We start from the raw sequence: 18664 nt of genomic DNA, 5'->3' as shown, positions 1-18664 counted from the left end.
GACATTTTAAGAACATTGTGTTTTTCAATCCATGAACACAGTGTATCTCTCCATTTATTTGGGTCTTTCTTGATTTCTTTAGTCAGTGTTACAGTTGGTTTTTTTTGTTAGATTTATACCTAAATATTTTATGTTAATAGTGCAATTGTAAATGATACTTCAATTTTTTCTATTTCCAGTATTCTAGTATTTAGAAATTTGCTAAACTCATATATTACTTACAGTTTTTTGTAGCTTTCATTGGGATCTGCTACAGAAATAATCATGTCATGTTTGAATAGAATCAGTTAATTGTTTTCCTTTCCAGTATGTCTTTTTTCCTTCCCTTATTGCACGGACTATGCTGTCCATTATGAGGAGGTTAATTAGGAATGAAAATGGACAGTCTTGCCTTGTTCTCATCCAGTCTTTCATCATTATCTCTGATGTTAGATTTATAGATCCCTTTTCAGTTAAAGAAACTTCTTAATATTTTTATTTTGCTGAGAGTGTTGTTTTTTTTTTTTTTTTAATCTTAAATGGATGTTGTCAAATGCTTTTTTTCAGTCTGTTAGTGTGGTGAAATGCAGTGATTTTCAAATATCAAACTAACTTGCATGCACCACCCTCCCCACCTCACCCTTGGGATATTATGTATTACCCTTTTTATATACTGCTGGATTCTGTTTGCTAATATCCTGTTGAGGATTTTTGTGTCTCTGTTCATGAGGAATATTGGCCTGTGGTTTTCTTTTCTTACCAGGTTTTTGTATGGTTTTTATTATCAGACTAATGTTGGTCTCATAGGATTGGGAAGTGTTCTCTCCTCTTCTATATTCCAAAAGAGATTGTATAGAATAAAAAAACTCTCTTCCTTAAACATTTTCTAGAATTTACCAGTGAAACCATGTGGGCCTGGAGTTTTCTATGTTGGAAGGTTTTTAACTATGAATTCCATTTCTTCAATGGATATAAGATTATTCAAGTTCTCTGTTTCTTCTTGAATATACTTTGGAAACGTGTTTTTCAAGGGATTGATTCATTTCTTCTGAGGTGAAGAATTTATAGGCTTAAAGTTGTTCATAATAATCTTATATTATTCTTTTCATGTTTGTAGTAATTTCTTCTCTTTTTTTCCTGATACTGCTGATTTGTCTTCTCTCATTTTTACCTGGACATTCTTGCTGGAGGTGTTTCAGTCCTTTTTTTTTTTTTTTAAGAACTATTTGATTTCATTGGGGTTTGTTTTTTTTTTTTCCTGTTGATTTTTCTGCTTTCTATTTTATTGATTTCTGCTCTTCATAATTCCTTTTGCTTGCTTTAGGCTTTATTTGCTCTTCTTTTTCAAGTTTCCTTAAGTAGAAGTTTATTGACTTGAGATCTTTCTTCTTTTCTAGTATAAACAGTTAATGCTATACATTTCCCTTTAAGCATTGCTTTAGTTGCATCCCAGGAATTTTGATAATTTTATATTTTTATCTTTATTCAGTTAAAAATATTTTCTAATTTCCCTTCCAAATTCTTCTTTGACCTATGTATTTTTTAGAAGTATTATTTAATTTTCAGTCCTTTTCCCAGATTCTTTGTTACTGGTTTCTTGTTTAACTTTATTATTTATGGTCAGAGAACATAGTATGATTTGAATAGTTACAAATTTGTAAATGCTTTCTGTAATGGTCCAGAATATGGTTTATCTTGCCTAATGTTCCATGCACACTGAAAAGAGCATGTGTTCTGTTGTTATTTGGTAGAATGTTCAATAAATTTCAGTTAGGTCAAGTTGTTTGATAATATTGGTCTTCTAAATCCTTGCTGATTTTCTGTTTGTTCTATTGATTACTGAGATAGAAGTATTTAAGTCTCCAAGTACAGTTGTGGATTTGTTTATTTCTTCTTTCAGTTCTATTAGTTTTTGTTTTATGCATATTGAACCCCTTTGGTTAGGTGCCTACACATTTAGGATTGCATGTCTTATTGATAAATTGACCTTGTTCTCAAGTCTACTTCATATGATATTAATATAGCTACTCTAGCTTTCTTTCGATCAGTGTTTACATGGTGTATCTTCTTCCATTCTTTCACTGTTAATCTATGTCATTCATTATATTTAAAGTGGGTTTCTTAGCATATAGTTGGATCATGTTTTTTAAATCTAATTTGACAATCTCTGTCTTCTCATTGATGTGTTTAGACTACGGGTTGACACACTCTTTCTGTAAAGAGTCAGATAGTAAGTATTTTAGACTTTGTGAGCCATGTGATCTCTATTGGTCCTGTTCAACTCTGCCTTGGTAACTAAGTTTACTGGTTCTCTCCTCTGTTATCTCCATTCTGCTGTTGAGCCCATTCAGTGACCTTACTCTTTCAGATATTATATTGTTCAATTCTAAAATTTCTACTGGGTTCCTTTTTATACTTTCTGTTTCTCTACTGAGGACATCTATTCATTTGAAATGTGTTTACCTCAGTGTGCATAGTCATAGCTGCTTTAAAGTCTTTGGCGTATTCTAGTATCTGAGTTATATTGGGGTTGGGTTGGTTAATTTTTTTCTTGGTAATTTGCCATATTTTCATTTTTCTTTGTATGTCAAGTAATTTTGGATTATATCCTGGACGTTTTGAATATAATAATTTGAGACTCTAGGTCCTCTCAAAATCCTCTGGAGAATGTTTCTTTCATTTTAGCAGGCAGTTACCCTGGTTGGGCTCAGGCTGCCAGTTCTTTGTTGCCTTTTTGGGGGTGATATTTCCAATTTTAGTTCAATTTTCAAAGCCTTTGCAGTGCTGCTTTGGGTATGTCATGTCCCTGCAGAGTTCAGGGGTGAGTCTCGGACTTGTGTCATTTATACACAGGATTAGAGGGAACACCACCCCCAGCTCTTTCTGGTATTTCTTTCATATTCTCTGGCTGCCAGGGGACCCAGAAGAAGTTTCTCCAGGAGTTTTAGCTGCCTGTGCCGTCATTGCACATTTCCATGTAACTTGGGCTGCCCCGGGAGCAAAGCGACAGGAGAGAGAGAACAGAGTAACTGAATTCCCTCCATACTTTTCAGATGACTGAGGCCATTTTCTCAGTCACTGTGGCCAGAAAGATGGGATTTTTCTTGGGGTTTTAACTACCTGTGTTACTGCCATGTGTTCTGCAGCTGGGGCTGCCTTCAAGTTTGAGCTTGGAAAGAAAAAAAGGGGAAGTGAGGACTTCCCTCCATGCCCATACCTCTCAGCAGCCCCTTTTCCTGGTCCTTTGGTCCTTTGGAAGCTTTTGCTGCCCTCTCTCTTCATGATACTGTTTACTTTTTATAGCCTTCAAGTAGTTAGATGTTTTTTAAACAGAGATTTTTGTCTTAATCAGTACATGATTGACGCTATAGTGGATTTAATCCACTTGGCCAGCACCAGAAGTGCCCATCATTCTTTATAAAAAGTAAATATTAATATTCCACTCTATTAAAAAAATTTAGGTAGCTTAACCATGATATTATCTTTTTTAAACTAAGCTCTCTCCAGATTTTCCATGTCTCTCTTCATACTGATGAATTTAGTTACAATCATCATAGTTTCTACTACTTTATCCTTTTTTCCCCTCACCTTTTCCCCCTCATTCTTCATTTGTAGATCAAACCAACTTTTCTTTAAACTTAAATAAAGGAGTTTGTTTATACGTTACGGCAGCCTATGGTTTAGTTCTTCTGTGGACCCTGTAATTTACAGGTATTTTTTTCAGAGCTCAGTATACCATGTTAACTAAGTGCTCTGATACTTTAATAAGCACTATTAAATACTAATTAACGTACAAAGGCATCTCTCACATGTTCTATAACTATAGCTCTAAAATCACTGGAATTAGTTATCAACATTCATGTGAGAAAACTATCTTTCTGTAGAAGCAAATTTTAAGAACACAGTTTGTTGAGTACTGCAGTGCTTGCTAACTGCAGAGCTAAACTTTGAAACCACCATAATTCTTTGGAACATGTTTAGAAAAGCAGGCTATTGGGTCAAAGACCTAAATATAAATGTGATGTATTCATATATAATCATCCAAATTGTTGTTATATGGGATGACTCAATATAGATTTCCCACTAACTTCTTCAAGAGAGGTACACTTACCATCTTAGGGCTTTTCTCTGTCATTTTGCTCTACATTTAAACTTTGTAAAAAAATTTATAAGGATTCTGGCCTTGAAGCATTTATGTTTTGAGTGTCAAATGTGTGAATATAAACTATTAGCCCTGGCTAGTTTGCCTCAATGGCTTGAGTGCCAGCCTGTGAACTGAAAGGTTGCTAGTTCGATTCTCAGTCAGGGCACATGCCTGGGTTGTGAGCCAGGTCCCCAGTTGTGGGCTTGCGAGAAGCAACCAATGGATGTATCTCTTGCGCATTGATGTTTCTCTCCCTTTCTTTCTCTCTCCCTTCCCCCTCTCTCTAAAAATAAATAATTTGTTTTTTTTTAAAAAAAAAAAAAGCTAGTAGTATTACTTGGCCAGGTGTTACTTACTATAAATCAGAATCTCCCAACAATCATGATAATTCTAGAGCTGAATTTAGACTGCAGGATGTGCCTCTTTTAAACTGCTCTCCCCTTCTGGTTTTTAGTTCAGTGATTGCCCCCTAATATTTTTTAAAGCTGAAAGTATTATATTCAGTTTGCTCTTTGTTTGCAGTTTTAATATCAACCTAGGTGTGAAACCAGATGAAGTTGATTGTAATTACTTTTGTTACTGCTCTTCATTCACCTGTTTTCATCAGAACAAAACTTACTGTAGTTTCTGATGAGATTGGCACGAATTTCTCAGCCAGAAGTGAGGATTTGGGGACCATGTCCCTTGGATTTGTGATTGTTTTCTTGCTTGGTGATTGGCTTCCATTTCCTAGGTTTTGAGTTAATAGGCAATTAAAAGGTCTGCATGCCAAAAGCTGAAGACACAGGATTTTTTTCATCATGAACTTTAACTTGAAGGAGTTTATGACTAGCTGGATTACAATATAGGAAATGGGTGATTTTGCAGTGAAGTAAGTAGAGCTTGAAACACAAAAGAATGGAAGATTCTATGTGGAAATGTTTTAAGAGGAAAACATTTTTTCTCTTTATGGTTCATTCTGTTCTAGGAAAACATCACCAAGGGAGTGAAACACAGAATGTGATTGCATCAGACAAAGCAGAACAAATACCAGTTGCTCACGAGCATGAGCACAGCCATGACCACACACAGCTGCATGCCTACATTGGTGTCTCCCTCGTGCTGGGCTTTGTTTTCATGTTGCTGGTGGACCAGATTGGCAGCTCCCATGTGCATTCTACTGATGGTAAGTGATTCCAAGGCTTTCTGGGCAGTGCAGTAAATTTGCAGTTTAGAAAATCACAAATGATTGAATATTTAAATGTGTGTCACGGGCCTGATTTAGTGTTAAAACTCTTGTCTTCTTCAGGTTCTTGTGAACATTCTATTCAGTTGAGGGAGCTAGTGAGTTGTGACATGTGAACGTGAGAGTGTTTATTGAGCGCTACCCTGGTTATCTTGACACTGTCAAGTTTTGTTAAGAGTCTGGGGCAGAAGTTCTTAACCCTTTTTGTGCCATGGGACTCTTAGGTAGTCTAAAGCTGGTGGACCTTTTTTTGGAGTAATGTTTTTAAATATGTAAAGCATAGTGTATAGGGAACAGAGAAAACTAATTATGTTGAAATACAGTTTCCAAAGCAATCATACAAATTTGATCTAGTAATGTGTGTCATCTTTATCAATGCATTAAATAATGAGTTAATACATTTAAATTATAAACAAGGTTATGTTTTATCTTTTTAGGATATTTGTATGATAGCTACTATTGTTGCTTAGATTGACTAAGAACATTAAACTGTGAGAAGGGCTTTAACAAGGCAACGTGAGTGTCAAGTTGAACATCTGTTTCATTTGGGTGTTTGCTTTCATGGTCACCAGTGTAGAAAACCCTGATTCACAAAGATATTTTCTTACAAATGTATGTAAGCACATTTGTAACTTGCCTATTAAGGGAAGATAAGCTTCTTTCAAGGACAACTAGAATTCTCTAAGACTTTGTAAACTTAACTCCAGTCATAGTAACTTTTGTCCTAAGAGCACTGAATTCCTCTTTGGTGAGGTCAGCATCTTTGATAAGGTTTGTATTAACAAAAAATGGATTTTGGTCCATGATACGACTTTGAAGCCATCATAATAGAAATCAATTTGAAAGAGTTATAATAGACTTAGGGTTTTACAGATATCTCTTTCAAATATATAGACAGAGAATTTTTGTAGATAGGAACTACTGGAAAGCAGTATAGATATCTTAGTCCCCAGTGGACAGCGATCCCATGACTTTTACTGTTAGACAACTAAATGACTATTAGGTGCAGAGATGCCTGATAGTTAGTTGCCCAGCTCTGTCACATGCGCATCTATAGACAGGAAGACTAATCGGTAAATGTGGCAGCAGTTCTATAAGCCCTTGATTTAGGGTAGTGATGAGTGAAAGCAAAAATATCAAGATATCTACAACTGTAAAATAATATGAAATTATCTGGGCTCAGGCAATAAAGTATAGGTAGTACAGATACTATTTGTGATTTATTATCTACATTTGTAATTAAAGGAAATGCTAATTTTTAGATAGAGGGTAGTAAAAATAAAAATATTTTTTCCCCAAGTTAAGGTCCCAGTCACACCTGCATTCTGCATGTGTTCTCCTCTGTGGATCCCAGGTTAATAATCCTTGGCCTAAAAAGCATTGGAGAAAACAGGCAAAAGACATGAATAGATAGTTCATAAAAAGATATAAAAATGATATTTAAGCATATGAAAAGATGTTCACTTTCACTTAAGAAAATAAGCAAATTGAAACTGCTGAGATGCTATTTCTCACCTGTCAGGCAAAAATTCAAAAGTTTGTCAATATACTTTATTGGCAAAGCTATGGTGAAAAAGACTCTCACCTATTGCTGTGGGAATGCAAAATGGTACAGTCCCTGTGAGGGGAATTTGGCAATATCTAACAAAACGACATGTGTATTTAGCCAACATTCCCACTTTAGAAACTCATTCTGATAATATGGCTTCATTATGAAGATGTTTATGCACAACATTATTCAGTGCAGCTCTACTTATCATAAAACCACTTAAATTGTCTAGCCATGAGATTGGTTGAATGAAGTGTGGTGTGTATATATAATGGAGTTCTGTGTCTATGAAAAAGAATAAGAAATCGGATTTCTATGTACTGATAGGGAGATTTCCAGGACATGTTAAATGAATAAAAAAGCAAAAATGTAAATTTGCTTCTATCATATACTATATTTTGTGTAAGAAAGAAGGAATAATAAGAGTAGATATGTTTATTTTTATAAGAAAAGGGATAGAAGGGCCAGCTAGAAAACATAGTTGGTTACCTGTTAGGGGTGGGGTAGGGTTGGGTGGGGGCTATGGTAGGGTAGAAGGGTTTCAGGAGGGTATGACCTTTCCCTGGGCATGCCTTTTTGATATAGTTTTGACTTTTGGAAACATGTTAATATTCTCCTTATTAAAAAATAAAATGAAATCAACAAGGATGGAGGAGCTAACTGAAAAAGATGAACTGTATTTTAAATGAGTAACACAATCACACTGAACAGGATTTTAAAAACTAACTCAAACTTCTGGTTAAAGATGGAGGCATAGGTAAGTGCTCTTCACCTCCTCGCGCATCCACAGAAAGAATTACAGCTAGACCTCAAAACAAGTAATAGCCAGAACTGTCAGTAAACCGAGCTATATGGAAGTTGGACAACCAAGGATTTAAAAAAGCCACATTCATTCAGTCTGGTAGGCGGGGCAGAGACACCGAGACATTCACGGAGGGAGGGACGGTGGCAGTGGAATGGGCAGTCCCATATTCACGTGCGGTGGATAAAAATCGGGAGGGATACCTTGGGAGTGAGCGATCCCAGCCCCAGGCTAGACTGCACAGCCCAGGGTTCCAGCACCAGGAAGATAAATCCCTATAACTTCTGGCTTGAAAAACCAGTGAGGTTTGGAGCAGCAGAAAACCTGCTGGGTTTTTAGGAGACTCTGTTTAAAGGGCCCACATGGACTTAAAACATACACAGACCCACCCCTTCTGGGATCCAGTACCAGGGCAACAGCTGGGAGGGCTCCAGTCACCCAGGGGGGTGCCGGGCAAACCTCCAGAAGCCAGGCAGCAGCACTGTCCCCTCTCTGAGCCCTCTCCCCACACACAGCTACAAAGCAGTGAAGTGGGTCGCCCTATCCGGGCGATTACCTAAGGCTCCGCCCCACGCAGTTTATAGGTGCCTTTTTTCTAATAGACCAGCTATGAAGACAAGGAGCCAAAGCGGCTCTACCTAATACAGAGAAGCAAACAAAGGGGGGCTGCCAGATTGAGGAGGCAAAGAAATAAGGCCCAAATGAAAGGACAGAACAAAACTCCAGAAAAAGAAGCAGCATAAATAAACTGAACTCCTCTTAGTACATTTTGCTTTTTTGTAATGGTATGGGCAAAACAATTCTAAAACTGTTGTAGGTATATTATAGGATTAAGCAAATTAGTAAATGTGTTGATTTCGGTGGAAGTAGAGTTCTTACTGTGGAAGAAGGGATATACAAATATGGAATGGGGGAAGGCAGGAAAGAACCCCTGTAAGGATGGATTAGAATCGGAACGATTAGACTTGTGATTTCTGAAACTTATATGTGTGTAAGTGTATGTATATGTGTGTGTGTTTATATATGCATGTATGCATCTCCTAGCCCTGTCTACAGGCAGGGTCTAGAAGGAAAGACATCCCACTAGCAAAGAACATATTAGGGCTCTTCAGAGAAATGGCTAATTCTAGACAGGGGCAAGTTAGGCACAAAATGAGCTTGGAACATCTAGTACTCAAGAAAAAGAAAAAAAGCAAGAAGGAAGAAGCTGGAAACATGTTAAAGGATATGTGAACCAGCTTGAAGGGGCTCCCACTGTCCAGATAATAAGACAGCCAGAACACCAAAATAATTAAGAATAGTAATGAAGTGTAAAGCATTGACAGAATGGAAATCGATGAGCCCATTTGAGGAGTGAGAGTAGGTAGGTGGAAGGTTGGGGAGAGGGAGGGAAAAAGAAAGTTAAAGGAGAAGGGTAGAATGCTGACTCTCATCTGGTAAATGTGGAAAGAATGCTGGAGTTGGAAACCATAATTTTTGCAAGCTTCATAGTAAAAATTGGCTCAGGCAAAAAATTATCAAAGAATATTAAATCTAGGGGGTAAATTTTGATGTGTTTATTAGTTGCAAGGGAAAAAGAAATAACTGAATGAAGAAATCAGACAATACCTTGATGAGATGACTAAGATTAATGACATTAGAACGTTCTGCTTTCAGTGTGGGCAAGTAAATTCCTGTCAGACCAACCTCCCTATAGGTAACTGTAAACTCTAGACAAAATTTAAAAAGCAACTACCTAAAGACACAAGAGAATCATCTAAAGCAGGCAAATTCTGGAAGGGAGACAACCCTTGAAACAAGATGGGGGGGGGTGTGGGTGTGGGGGTGTGTGTGTGTGTGCGCGCGCCTATTTTTACTGTTTTTAGCAGTTCGCATCTGGGAGGTGGCTGGGTCAAGTGAAGAGTTTTCTCCCATCTACCTCTTCAGGGCAGGGGAAACTTTTAAGTGTTTGAAGCAGAAGAAAAAAGACAGTAGTGAGAAAAATAATCTACTTCAAGAGTTTTCAAAGGATTCTTCTACCTGCAGGTCAGTGGTCTAACAGTTCTGTTTCACATTGCCTGATGGCTGCCTTGCTTATTTTTACCTCAGATCCAGAAACAGCAAGGTCTAGCAATTCCAAAATCACCACCACGCTGGGTCTGGTCGTTCATGCCGCAGGTAGGAACCCTTTTCTTTCGTTGCATAGTGAGTGACTTAGTGTTTACATCACAGGGACCATTGACATGAGCCACTCTTGGGCTGGCCTTCAGGGAGAGGGGTGCTTAATAAAGTCCTCCAACACAAGCACGCGCCCTGGTATGCGGAATGAGTTTTATTTTTTATTGGTTAAAAAAAGATTATTTCATGGCACATGAAAATTACATAGATTTCAAATTTCAGTGTTCATACGTAACGTTTTAGTGAAACAGCCCTGACTGGTGTAGCTCAGGTGATTGGGAGTCGGCCCACGTTGTGAAAGGGTTCTGGTTCAGTTCCCAGTCAGGGCACATACCTGGGTTGCAGCCTGATCCCCAGTTAGGGTGTGTGTAAGAAGTAACCAATAGATGTTTCTCTCCCTCTCTTTCTCCTTCCCTTCCCCTCACTCGAGGAATGAATAAAAATGTTTAAAAAACCAGTTTTATTGAAACAAAACCTTGCCCTTTTGTTTACATATTATCTGTGGCTGCTTTTGTAAAATAATGGTGGAGTTGAGTAGTTGCAAAAGACCAAATGTCCCGCAAAGCCTAAAATATTTCCCAACTGGCCCTGGCAAGGTAGCTCAGTTAGTTGGAGTGTCGTCCCGTACACCAAAAGGTTGCAGGTTTGATCCTTGGTCAGGACACATACCCAGGTTGAAGGTTAAGTGCCCTGTCAGGGCGTGTAAGAGAGGCAGCTGATGTATGTTTCTCTCACATCAATGTTTCTTTCCCTCTCCTCTCTCTCTCTCAAAAAAATCAGTAAACATATTGTTGGGTGAGGATTTATATAAAATAAAATGAAATATTTCCTATCTAGCCCTTTAAGAAAAGTTTGCTGATCTCTACCCAAGAATCTCATCTCAAAAAGAGCCTCGGCACTTTTGTACTGAACAGCCCTGCTGCCCACTATGTGCCCAGAGTGTCAGTTTAGGCAGAGGTGGACTGTAGAGAACAGAAGTCTCAGCATTGCTGGCTGGGTAAGCCTTAGAATCACAGCCCAAAACCTGTCCCACGGTAGGATTCTGTCAGGGACAAAGACTGAAAAGTGGCAGGCTCCCTGTAATCTCAACCTTTCTAATATCACATGCTTTTCTAACCAAAAAATTCATCCATTCAACCAACATTTGCTAATATATCAACTCTGCAGAGTCCTGTGACTTTATTCTGTTTTTGCATCTGCACGATGCAGAGATACTTCCTCTGAAATTCTGTGATATTTCTGTTACTATAATTTGATTATTGGTGGGTTTTTTGAAAATTAATTTGAGAGAGAGAGAAACACTGATTTGTTCTTCAACTCATTTATGCATTCATTGCTTGATTCTTATATGTGCCCTGACTTGGGATCAAACCCACAGCCTTGATGTATTAGGATGAAGCTCCAACCAACTGAGCTCCCTGGCCAGGGCTTATCACTGGATTTTTGTGAGCATCATACTTTATCCAATAACATCTGCAGCAATGGCTGACAGATATTCTGGGCCAGGTGGTAAGCACTTTACATATGTTACCTCATTTAACCCTCATGAAAACCCTAAGAATATATAGTTTCTTGAATCCATTTTAGAGGTGAGAAGGCTAACGTTCAGAAAGGTTAAGTAACCTTCCCAAAGTCAAATCCAGCTCTACTTGTCTCTGCAGTGTACACAGTCAACTGCTATACTGTTATAGTTGTTATTTATAGTGTTTTATGTTTTGTTTTTTTCAAATTTAGCTGATGGTGTTGCATTGGGAGCAGCAGCTTCTACTTCACAGACTAGTGTTCAGTTAATTGTGTTCGTGGCAATAATGCTACATAAGGTAAGCAAAATTTTGGTGTAAGATTTAATGTTTACTATATTCATAATTAAAATTTCTCTCTGATCATTAATGTTTTCCTGAAATGGGAAGTTTTTTAAGTCGTTTTCATGATTGCTGTTCATTTTAGGGAATTGGAACAACTGTCATAGCTGCTTTTTTGTTACCATTTTCTTAAACTTTTACTTGAAAGAGGTTTTTCTGTTTTTTTTAAATCCACACCAGAGAATTTGTTTATTGATTGAGAGAGAGAGGAAGGGAGAAAGAGAAACATCGATGTGAAAGAGAAACATCAATCGATTGCCTCCCATTTATGTCTCGATTGAGGATCAAACCGGTGTCCTAGATATGTGCCCTGACCAGGAATTGAACCCACAACCTTTTGGTGTATGGGATGATGCTTCAACCAACTGAGCCACCTGGCCAGGGCGAACAGATTTTATTTTTTATGGTCATACACAAACTGTTAAATTCTCTTTAGATTTTTATATTTTGTAGTACTTCTTGTTTGTAAATATTTTTTTCTTATACTTTTTTCTTGACTGTTTCTCTTTTTCTGCTATCCAAGAAACACACATATATGCACACATAAACATACCCACAACTAGGATATTTTCTTAGAACATTAATTCCTAAAAAGAGTCAGCCTTGATATTATGCTTATTTATTTATTTTTTTTTTTGGTATGAAAATTCAGTCAGATGGCATGCACTTATTAATGTAGAAGCAATTCATACTTCTGGAGTAATAAGGGATAATTTTTCTGTTCTAGGCACCAGCTGCTTTTGGGCTGGTTTCATTCTTAATGCATGCTGGCCTAGAGCGGAATCGAATCAGAAAGCACTTACTGGTCTTTGCACTGGCAGCGCCAGTAATGTCCATGGTGACATTTTTAGGACTAAGTAAGGTAAGTGACTCATTCCTACCTCATCTAGGCAAGGGTCTAATTCTTTTGTGATATATGGTCTCTTATGTTGAATTTTTCATTAAATTATCCCCTCAAACAGGAGTAAAAACCTGTACAAGGTAAATGTCTTAATTCCAAGTTGACCCTCTTTATAAATTTAGAGCATTTCCTTAATTTATTTAATTCAAAAAATTCTTTCCCATCAGCTCCAAAAATATTTGCACAAATATATGATCTTTAAAGTAATATAACTTAAACCTAACCAGATGTGCTAGTTATATTTGATAGATACATAAGTCACAATACACATTTAATGTTTAAGCAGGCACTTGAAGGGTGAGCGACAAGCATGCAGCAGCTTTGAGAAGAGTCGGGGATGAGCAGAGATGTCTGCATTCAGCCAAGATTCAGATTTTCCTGCTCCCAGCTGTCCTATCACTGAATAGTAAATATTCAGGCTCATAGAAACAGAGCTCAAACTGATGGTTGCCACAGGGGAAGGAGGTAGGGGGATGGGTGAAAAGAGTGAGGGGGACTCTAAAGTCGATAATAGTATGATAAGTTTGCATGGTGACAGACGATTACTAGACTTAGTGAGATAAGCACATTGTTAGGTATATAAATGATGAATCACTATACTATACACCTGAAACTAATATAATGTATGCCAACTATACTTAAATAATAAATAAATAAACATAAATACCCAGTTCTTTGCCACTGTACTGAATGTAGCTTCATACCTGGAGTGGCATGGGTCATTTGTCATGTCAGACCCTGTTGGACCTTCCCATACCTGTAATTCTATCTCCAAGGGCTGTTGTTCTTTGCAACAACCCTTCCCATTTTACTTAAATGTCAACTGGCAGGCAATAGGAGGACAATTTTAGAACCAGACTGACTCAGGGTCGGTTCGTGGGAACTGCTTTTCCCATACGCTCTCTGAAGGTCATTGATTTGTCTGAGTTTCATTCGATTTGTATTTGGTATAGTAAAACTTGTATTAAAGGGAACACATGAGAAATGAGATTGTTAAAGAATGGTTAAGTTCCTGTTAATCAAGGATTTGTTTATTGGGATTGCTAACAAATGAGGTGCTATAAAACCCCTTTCTATTCACCTGAAGAGCCTTATCTTTTTTCAGTCAATGAACAAATACATAGTTCCTTTAAAAATAGTACCCTATTTATCACTTCATTGATCAGTGAAGTTTTTAGAACTTTTGACAGGAATGTAGGATAATTCTGGAGGCATGGAATTACATTTATGGCATGATCTTTTCTTAAAATTTTAATGAAATTATCTTAGCCTGTAGGTCCACTTTTTAAGTAGAAAAGCTGAAGTTAGCTTATTGAGATGTTTCTGAGCTCTGTGAGGGCAGGTCTGCATCTTGATTACCCCTATATCTCAAGCACCTGGCCTACAGCCTGGGACATAGGCAGTATTTGTTAAATATTAGTAGCCTAAATGCATGAATGTGTGAAATTTAGTATATGCATTAATAATGCTGTTGATTCCATCTTATCAATAATACAGACCAAACCTGTTCAACCAGGCTTGAAGTTTGTCTGAATAAGCAGTTGTGGACATCACCAGTAGTCTTAAACGCTTATTTAGAAGCTTCCCATAAATAACATAACATTGCCTCGCTCTCAAGATGTTCCCCGGGTCCCGGATAGCACTGGTTGTGAACACTGAGTATCTTTTGGTTTGGACTTCCTCCTGACCTGGATTATACTTAATTTTTCTTCCCTTTCTCTTCCTGAATTCACAGAGCAGTAAAGAAGCCCTTTCAGAGGTCAATGCCACTGGAGTGGCCATGCTCTTCTCTGCCGGGACATTTCTTTATGTTGCCACAGTGCATGTCCTCCCTGAGGTGGGCGGACTGGGGCACAGCCACAAACCCGACCCCGCCGGCGGAAGAGGCCTCAGCCGCCTGGAGGTGGCAACCCTGGTTCTGGGTTGCCTCATCCCGCTCATCCTGTCAATAGGGCACCAGCATTAAATGCCCAGGTTCCAGCCTCCGTCCATGGCCGTTTGCCATCCCGTGAGGACAGCCAGCACGTGACAGCTGCTCACTTTCTCAGTCTCTCGCCTCACCTTGCCCATCTCCACCTGTGTTCCTAGAGTCCGGAGGGAGGCGAGATTCCGATCTGGAGTAACGGAAAGCTTTTGGAGTAGAAGCAACACGTTGTGAGTGGACATAGACATTCCATTGTGTTGTCTTTTAAAGGCCCTGGGCATTTCGAGTTTTGATGTTTCTCTTAACCCTATTCTCAGGGAAGATGGAATTCAGTTTTAAGGAAAAGTTGAGAATTTTTCGTACTCACAGTGAAATAGTAATTAAGACAGTACAGTGTTCTGTAATTAAGCTAAATCTCTTAGTTCAGAGGCTCTGCCACTTTATCCATTGATTTTTAACATGGTTCCCACCGTGTAAGACTGGTGCTTTAGCATCTGTGCCACATGCCTTGATAGAAGGTCATAACGCCTGCTGACTTAGATGCTAAAGATAACTGCAGTTAATTTGGGGCAGGAGTCAAGAAAATGATGGCAAGACACATTTAAAGTTGACTTTGTACCCGAGAGGTATCTACTGAAAAGGGATGTCTGGAGGACTCGAACACCTCCTTCAGCACGCGCCTCTTTGAAGACAGCCTGCCATTCCACCGAATGGGGCAGCAGAGGTGGACTGGCTTCTGAAGAGGTGACTCGTATTTAGCAGCATTTCTTTTCAAGTTCTCCTTTGCAGAACACCTGCCTCCAACACATCCTCATGAGGAGCAAAGTTCTAGTAGGTTCAAGCCTAGGCTTTCCTTCAAGAACAGTCAGATCCCAAAGTATCTTTGGAGATTAAGTGGTGTTTAATTTTAAGTGAATTTGGATAATTACTGACATCTTTGTAAAAGCCTTTGTAAAAGTAAGGTTACCAAAACCTATGTTGTCGTTTTTTCCTTTTTAAGTATTTATCGTAGCAGACCAGCAGTCCCTCTGGCAAAATACTTGGTGTCTCTTGGTAGACACCAGGTCGTTATCACCCAAGCACCTGCAGCAGTGAAGGAAGTGAAGATGTATCCCACCTGGGAAGTGTTTGCTTGTTCATTTAAAGCTTATTGAAAACATGTTTTTTGTCTCTTCACCTTCTCCATGCCTTTCTCCTCACTTTTCCCTCCGGTCCCTCCTCCCTCAATTTGCTGCTTACTGCTGGTGGCAATGTCCTGTTGTTCTCATCAGGACAACCACTTCTGGAGCTGTGATGACAAAGATAATATTGTCTCTATTCCTTGTCCCCTTCAGGAGAGTTACCTTTGTGTCAAATGCAGCTTTGTTAAGCCCTTAAAATAGCACTTCCTCATAGGCGAGATGACACAATCACTAATACTCTGGTAACTTAAAACAATTGAGATAGTTAAAGTGTTTTAACAAACTAGGATGATTTTCCATATTTGCCAATATTCTTGTAAACCTTATGCTATCAAATAAGTGTATAATGTTGTATTATTTATTTTGATTTTTGGTACCATTTCAAAACATAGGACATAAAGAGGGAACCAAGACTATTTTCTTCAGGGCAGTGGACTTAGGAGTTTGTAAAATGTTTTATATGACGCATATGCCAGCATGCCTGTGATTTATTTCCTTCCTAGATTTATCACCGGGTCTGCAGCTGTGGAAATAGAACTTGGGAGCCCTCTGCTGGCAGTAGACCAAAGTAGCATAAGTATGTTTAGGTTTTGTATAGTGGCTGACGACCGCGGCATACAATATTAAAACCAACGAAAGATACAGTGTGGAAAGTCTAAGTGACTTTCATGATAACAACACTGACTTATAGAGTCATGGGGTTTCACCTGGTCCTTCGAAATGACATGGTTGCCTTGATTCTCCCTGGATATTTTACTTTGTTAAATGGATAGCGTATTTTAGTGTCTGGTTTGGATAGTAGCACTTTCTATCATACTGTTGTGTGCAATGATGAGAAATTTGTTCTGCTGGCCAAAGCCTCTTTCAGCAGTGCCTTGCCATCACGCTTAAAAGTTTGGCTAGAATATCTTGCTGGTTAGGGCCTTGAACTCTGGCAAGGATTGAACCATCTAACTTCCAAATTCGCCTTCCTATCTGGACCTCACATCAACAGGCAGACCTTTCAAGGCTTATCAGCTCTCCGAAGCTGTGGGCTTTCCCGGATTTTCAAGCTGCTGCCTCAGGAGCTACTCTTTTCTCTCCCGGTCAGCAGACAGAAATAGCCATACTAACCTAACAGGGCTCAAATGCATCTTCAGGCAGCAGGGACTGAGCAGCACGGCCGAGGCCCCATCCTTGGGGGAAGGACTTGCTGACGGTGAGCAGTGTCCCAGGAGAGGCCACATCGATGGTCACTTACTGGCACGTTTCAGTTCCATTTTTGTCTCGTTTAGAACTGCCTCCTTAGATGTGGATGCCTTAATGCTCTCATACATTTGAAAACATTTGCAGTGCTTAAGTGGCTGCCATGATTACAGATGGAATTATTGGCTACCAAAGATGCAATTGATGATGAAAGCATAGTCCTTCCTTCCTCATGACCAAAGTTAATTTTAATTGCAATTTGATTCCCTTGCCTTCAGACTCCATGTACCCTCTTGAATGGCAAATTAAGTTGAAAAACACTACTGATTCATTCTCTTCACTTGTTCTCCAGTGAATTGCTTATTAGTCCCCATTTCCCCAAAGCAGCGATGTTCCAGGTTTCTGGCTTTCCTGTGCACGCTGTTGCCAGATTTCTTAAGGCAAAGGTTCTGCACTGGAGTGTAGAGTTAGAAATGGTACCATCTACAGAGGGAGGCTGTGTGTTCTCTCTTCCAACCCCACCCCAAATCACCTTTTTATTTCCCTATTCAAATCATCTGAGTCAGTGCTCTTCCTATATTTTGAATCATCTTTAGAAAAAAAGAGAGAGGTGGCCATTTTGAGTGGTCAGTTCTTTGTAGAAAGGAGAAAATGTAATTGTTTTCTATCAGCCTACTACTAAGTGTCACTGCCTGGTTTTTGTCTTTTTCAAGGATTAAAACTAGGAGGACACACCAGCATTGAGTGTATTAAGCCCCTCAGGCACATGGTAGCTAGTTACTGAACATGGGAACTGTATGTCAACAGCACAAGCCCCCAAAGAATGTTCTTGCCTATGAGGCCCAGGGCCCCTTGTGAGACTGAGTATAATGACCAGATACATCCAAAAGTGCTGCAGTGCCAGGTAAGAACGCTCTGTGGGTGTCCTGCAGGGGAGCCTTCCTTGCTTTAGAAAACTTCTGCTCAGTACAGAATGGTTCACCCAAGGAGCACTGTTGGAGAAGCTATGAAATTAAAACCAGTGATGTGGCCCCTTTGTGCCTGGGATGTCTAGATTCACCTCAGGAGACCTGAGGGAAATCTGTGGCCTGTAGGAAAGGACAAGACAACCATTAGGAATTCTCTAGATATGCTCAGCCTGACAGGAGGAGATTGGCTTCGGTCTTTTTTTCTGATAGCATCTACTAGCAAGTTCGAAGTCTCATGAGATAACACTGCAGTTCCCCTGGTTCAGTAGCCTGAACAGTGATTTTAAATGTCCCATTTTCTGGATCCTTTATAAACATGAATCATTCCATGGATGGCTGCCTTATAATTTTATCTCTTTTCCACTTTAATTGTGAATGGTTAAAAAATTGTTTTGCTGATTTCTGATTTGTTTTATGATATTAAATTTTTATTAGTGCATACTTTATGTGAGTTGCTCATTAATTTTCCTCTCGGCAATTTGTTTTTTCTGTTTGATGACCAGACTTGACCCACATTTGAAGGGCAAAGGAAAGATGTACCCACTGTGTGCACATCCTTTAGAGAAGGAGGGGGAGGAAAAGAGGGGGGATACCTGTTCATTGCAATTTTTCTTTTTTTGCTTTGCTATTGGTGTTCGCAAATAGTGTTTATGAAGGTAGCTATCCACTCCCAGAAAGGAGAAGCAGACCACGGATCTTCATCACAGGGGATTCATTGCAAAGAGCAAAGTTGTTATGTAAGTACACAGAGGCTGTGGACAATTGACTCTGGAAACAGAGATTTATA

General features: G+C 38.9%; 1 protein-coding gene across 1 annotated transcript in view; it reads left to right on the top strand.

Annotated features, from left to right (window-relative positions):
* SLC39A9 (solute carrier family 39 member 9) overlaps positions 1-18335 on the top strand; it is a 40954-nt gene extending 22619 nt beyond the window's left edge. The window contains exons 3-7 of the mRNA XM_054567370.1: positions 5091-5288; positions 9788-9856; positions 11591-11676; positions 12446-12580; positions 14355-18335. Coding sequence (XP_054423345.1) covers positions 5091-5288; positions 9788-9856; positions 11591-11676; positions 12446-12580; positions 14355-14585 — 719 coding nt within the window. The 3' untranslated portion in view covers positions 14586-18335. The remainder of the gene's footprint in view (positions 1-5090; positions 5289-9787; positions 9857-11590; positions 11677-12445; positions 12581-14354) is intronic.
* Positions 18336-18664: the final 329 nt, after the last annotated feature.

The sequence above is a fragment of the Pteronotus mesoamericanus genome, unplaced genomic scaffold (assembly GCF_021234165.1).
Source record: "Pteronotus mesoamericanus isolate MK-2021 breed Mesoamerican mustached bat unplaced genomic scaffold, CSHL_Meso_final contig_182, whole genome shotgun sequence".
Classification (NCBI taxonomy): domain Eukaryota; kingdom Metazoa; phylum Chordata; class Mammalia; order Chiroptera; family Mormoopidae; genus Pteronotus; species Pteronotus mesoamericanus.
Note: the sequence above shows the minus strand (reverse complement) of the source record. Positions and strands in the feature narration are given on the sequence as shown.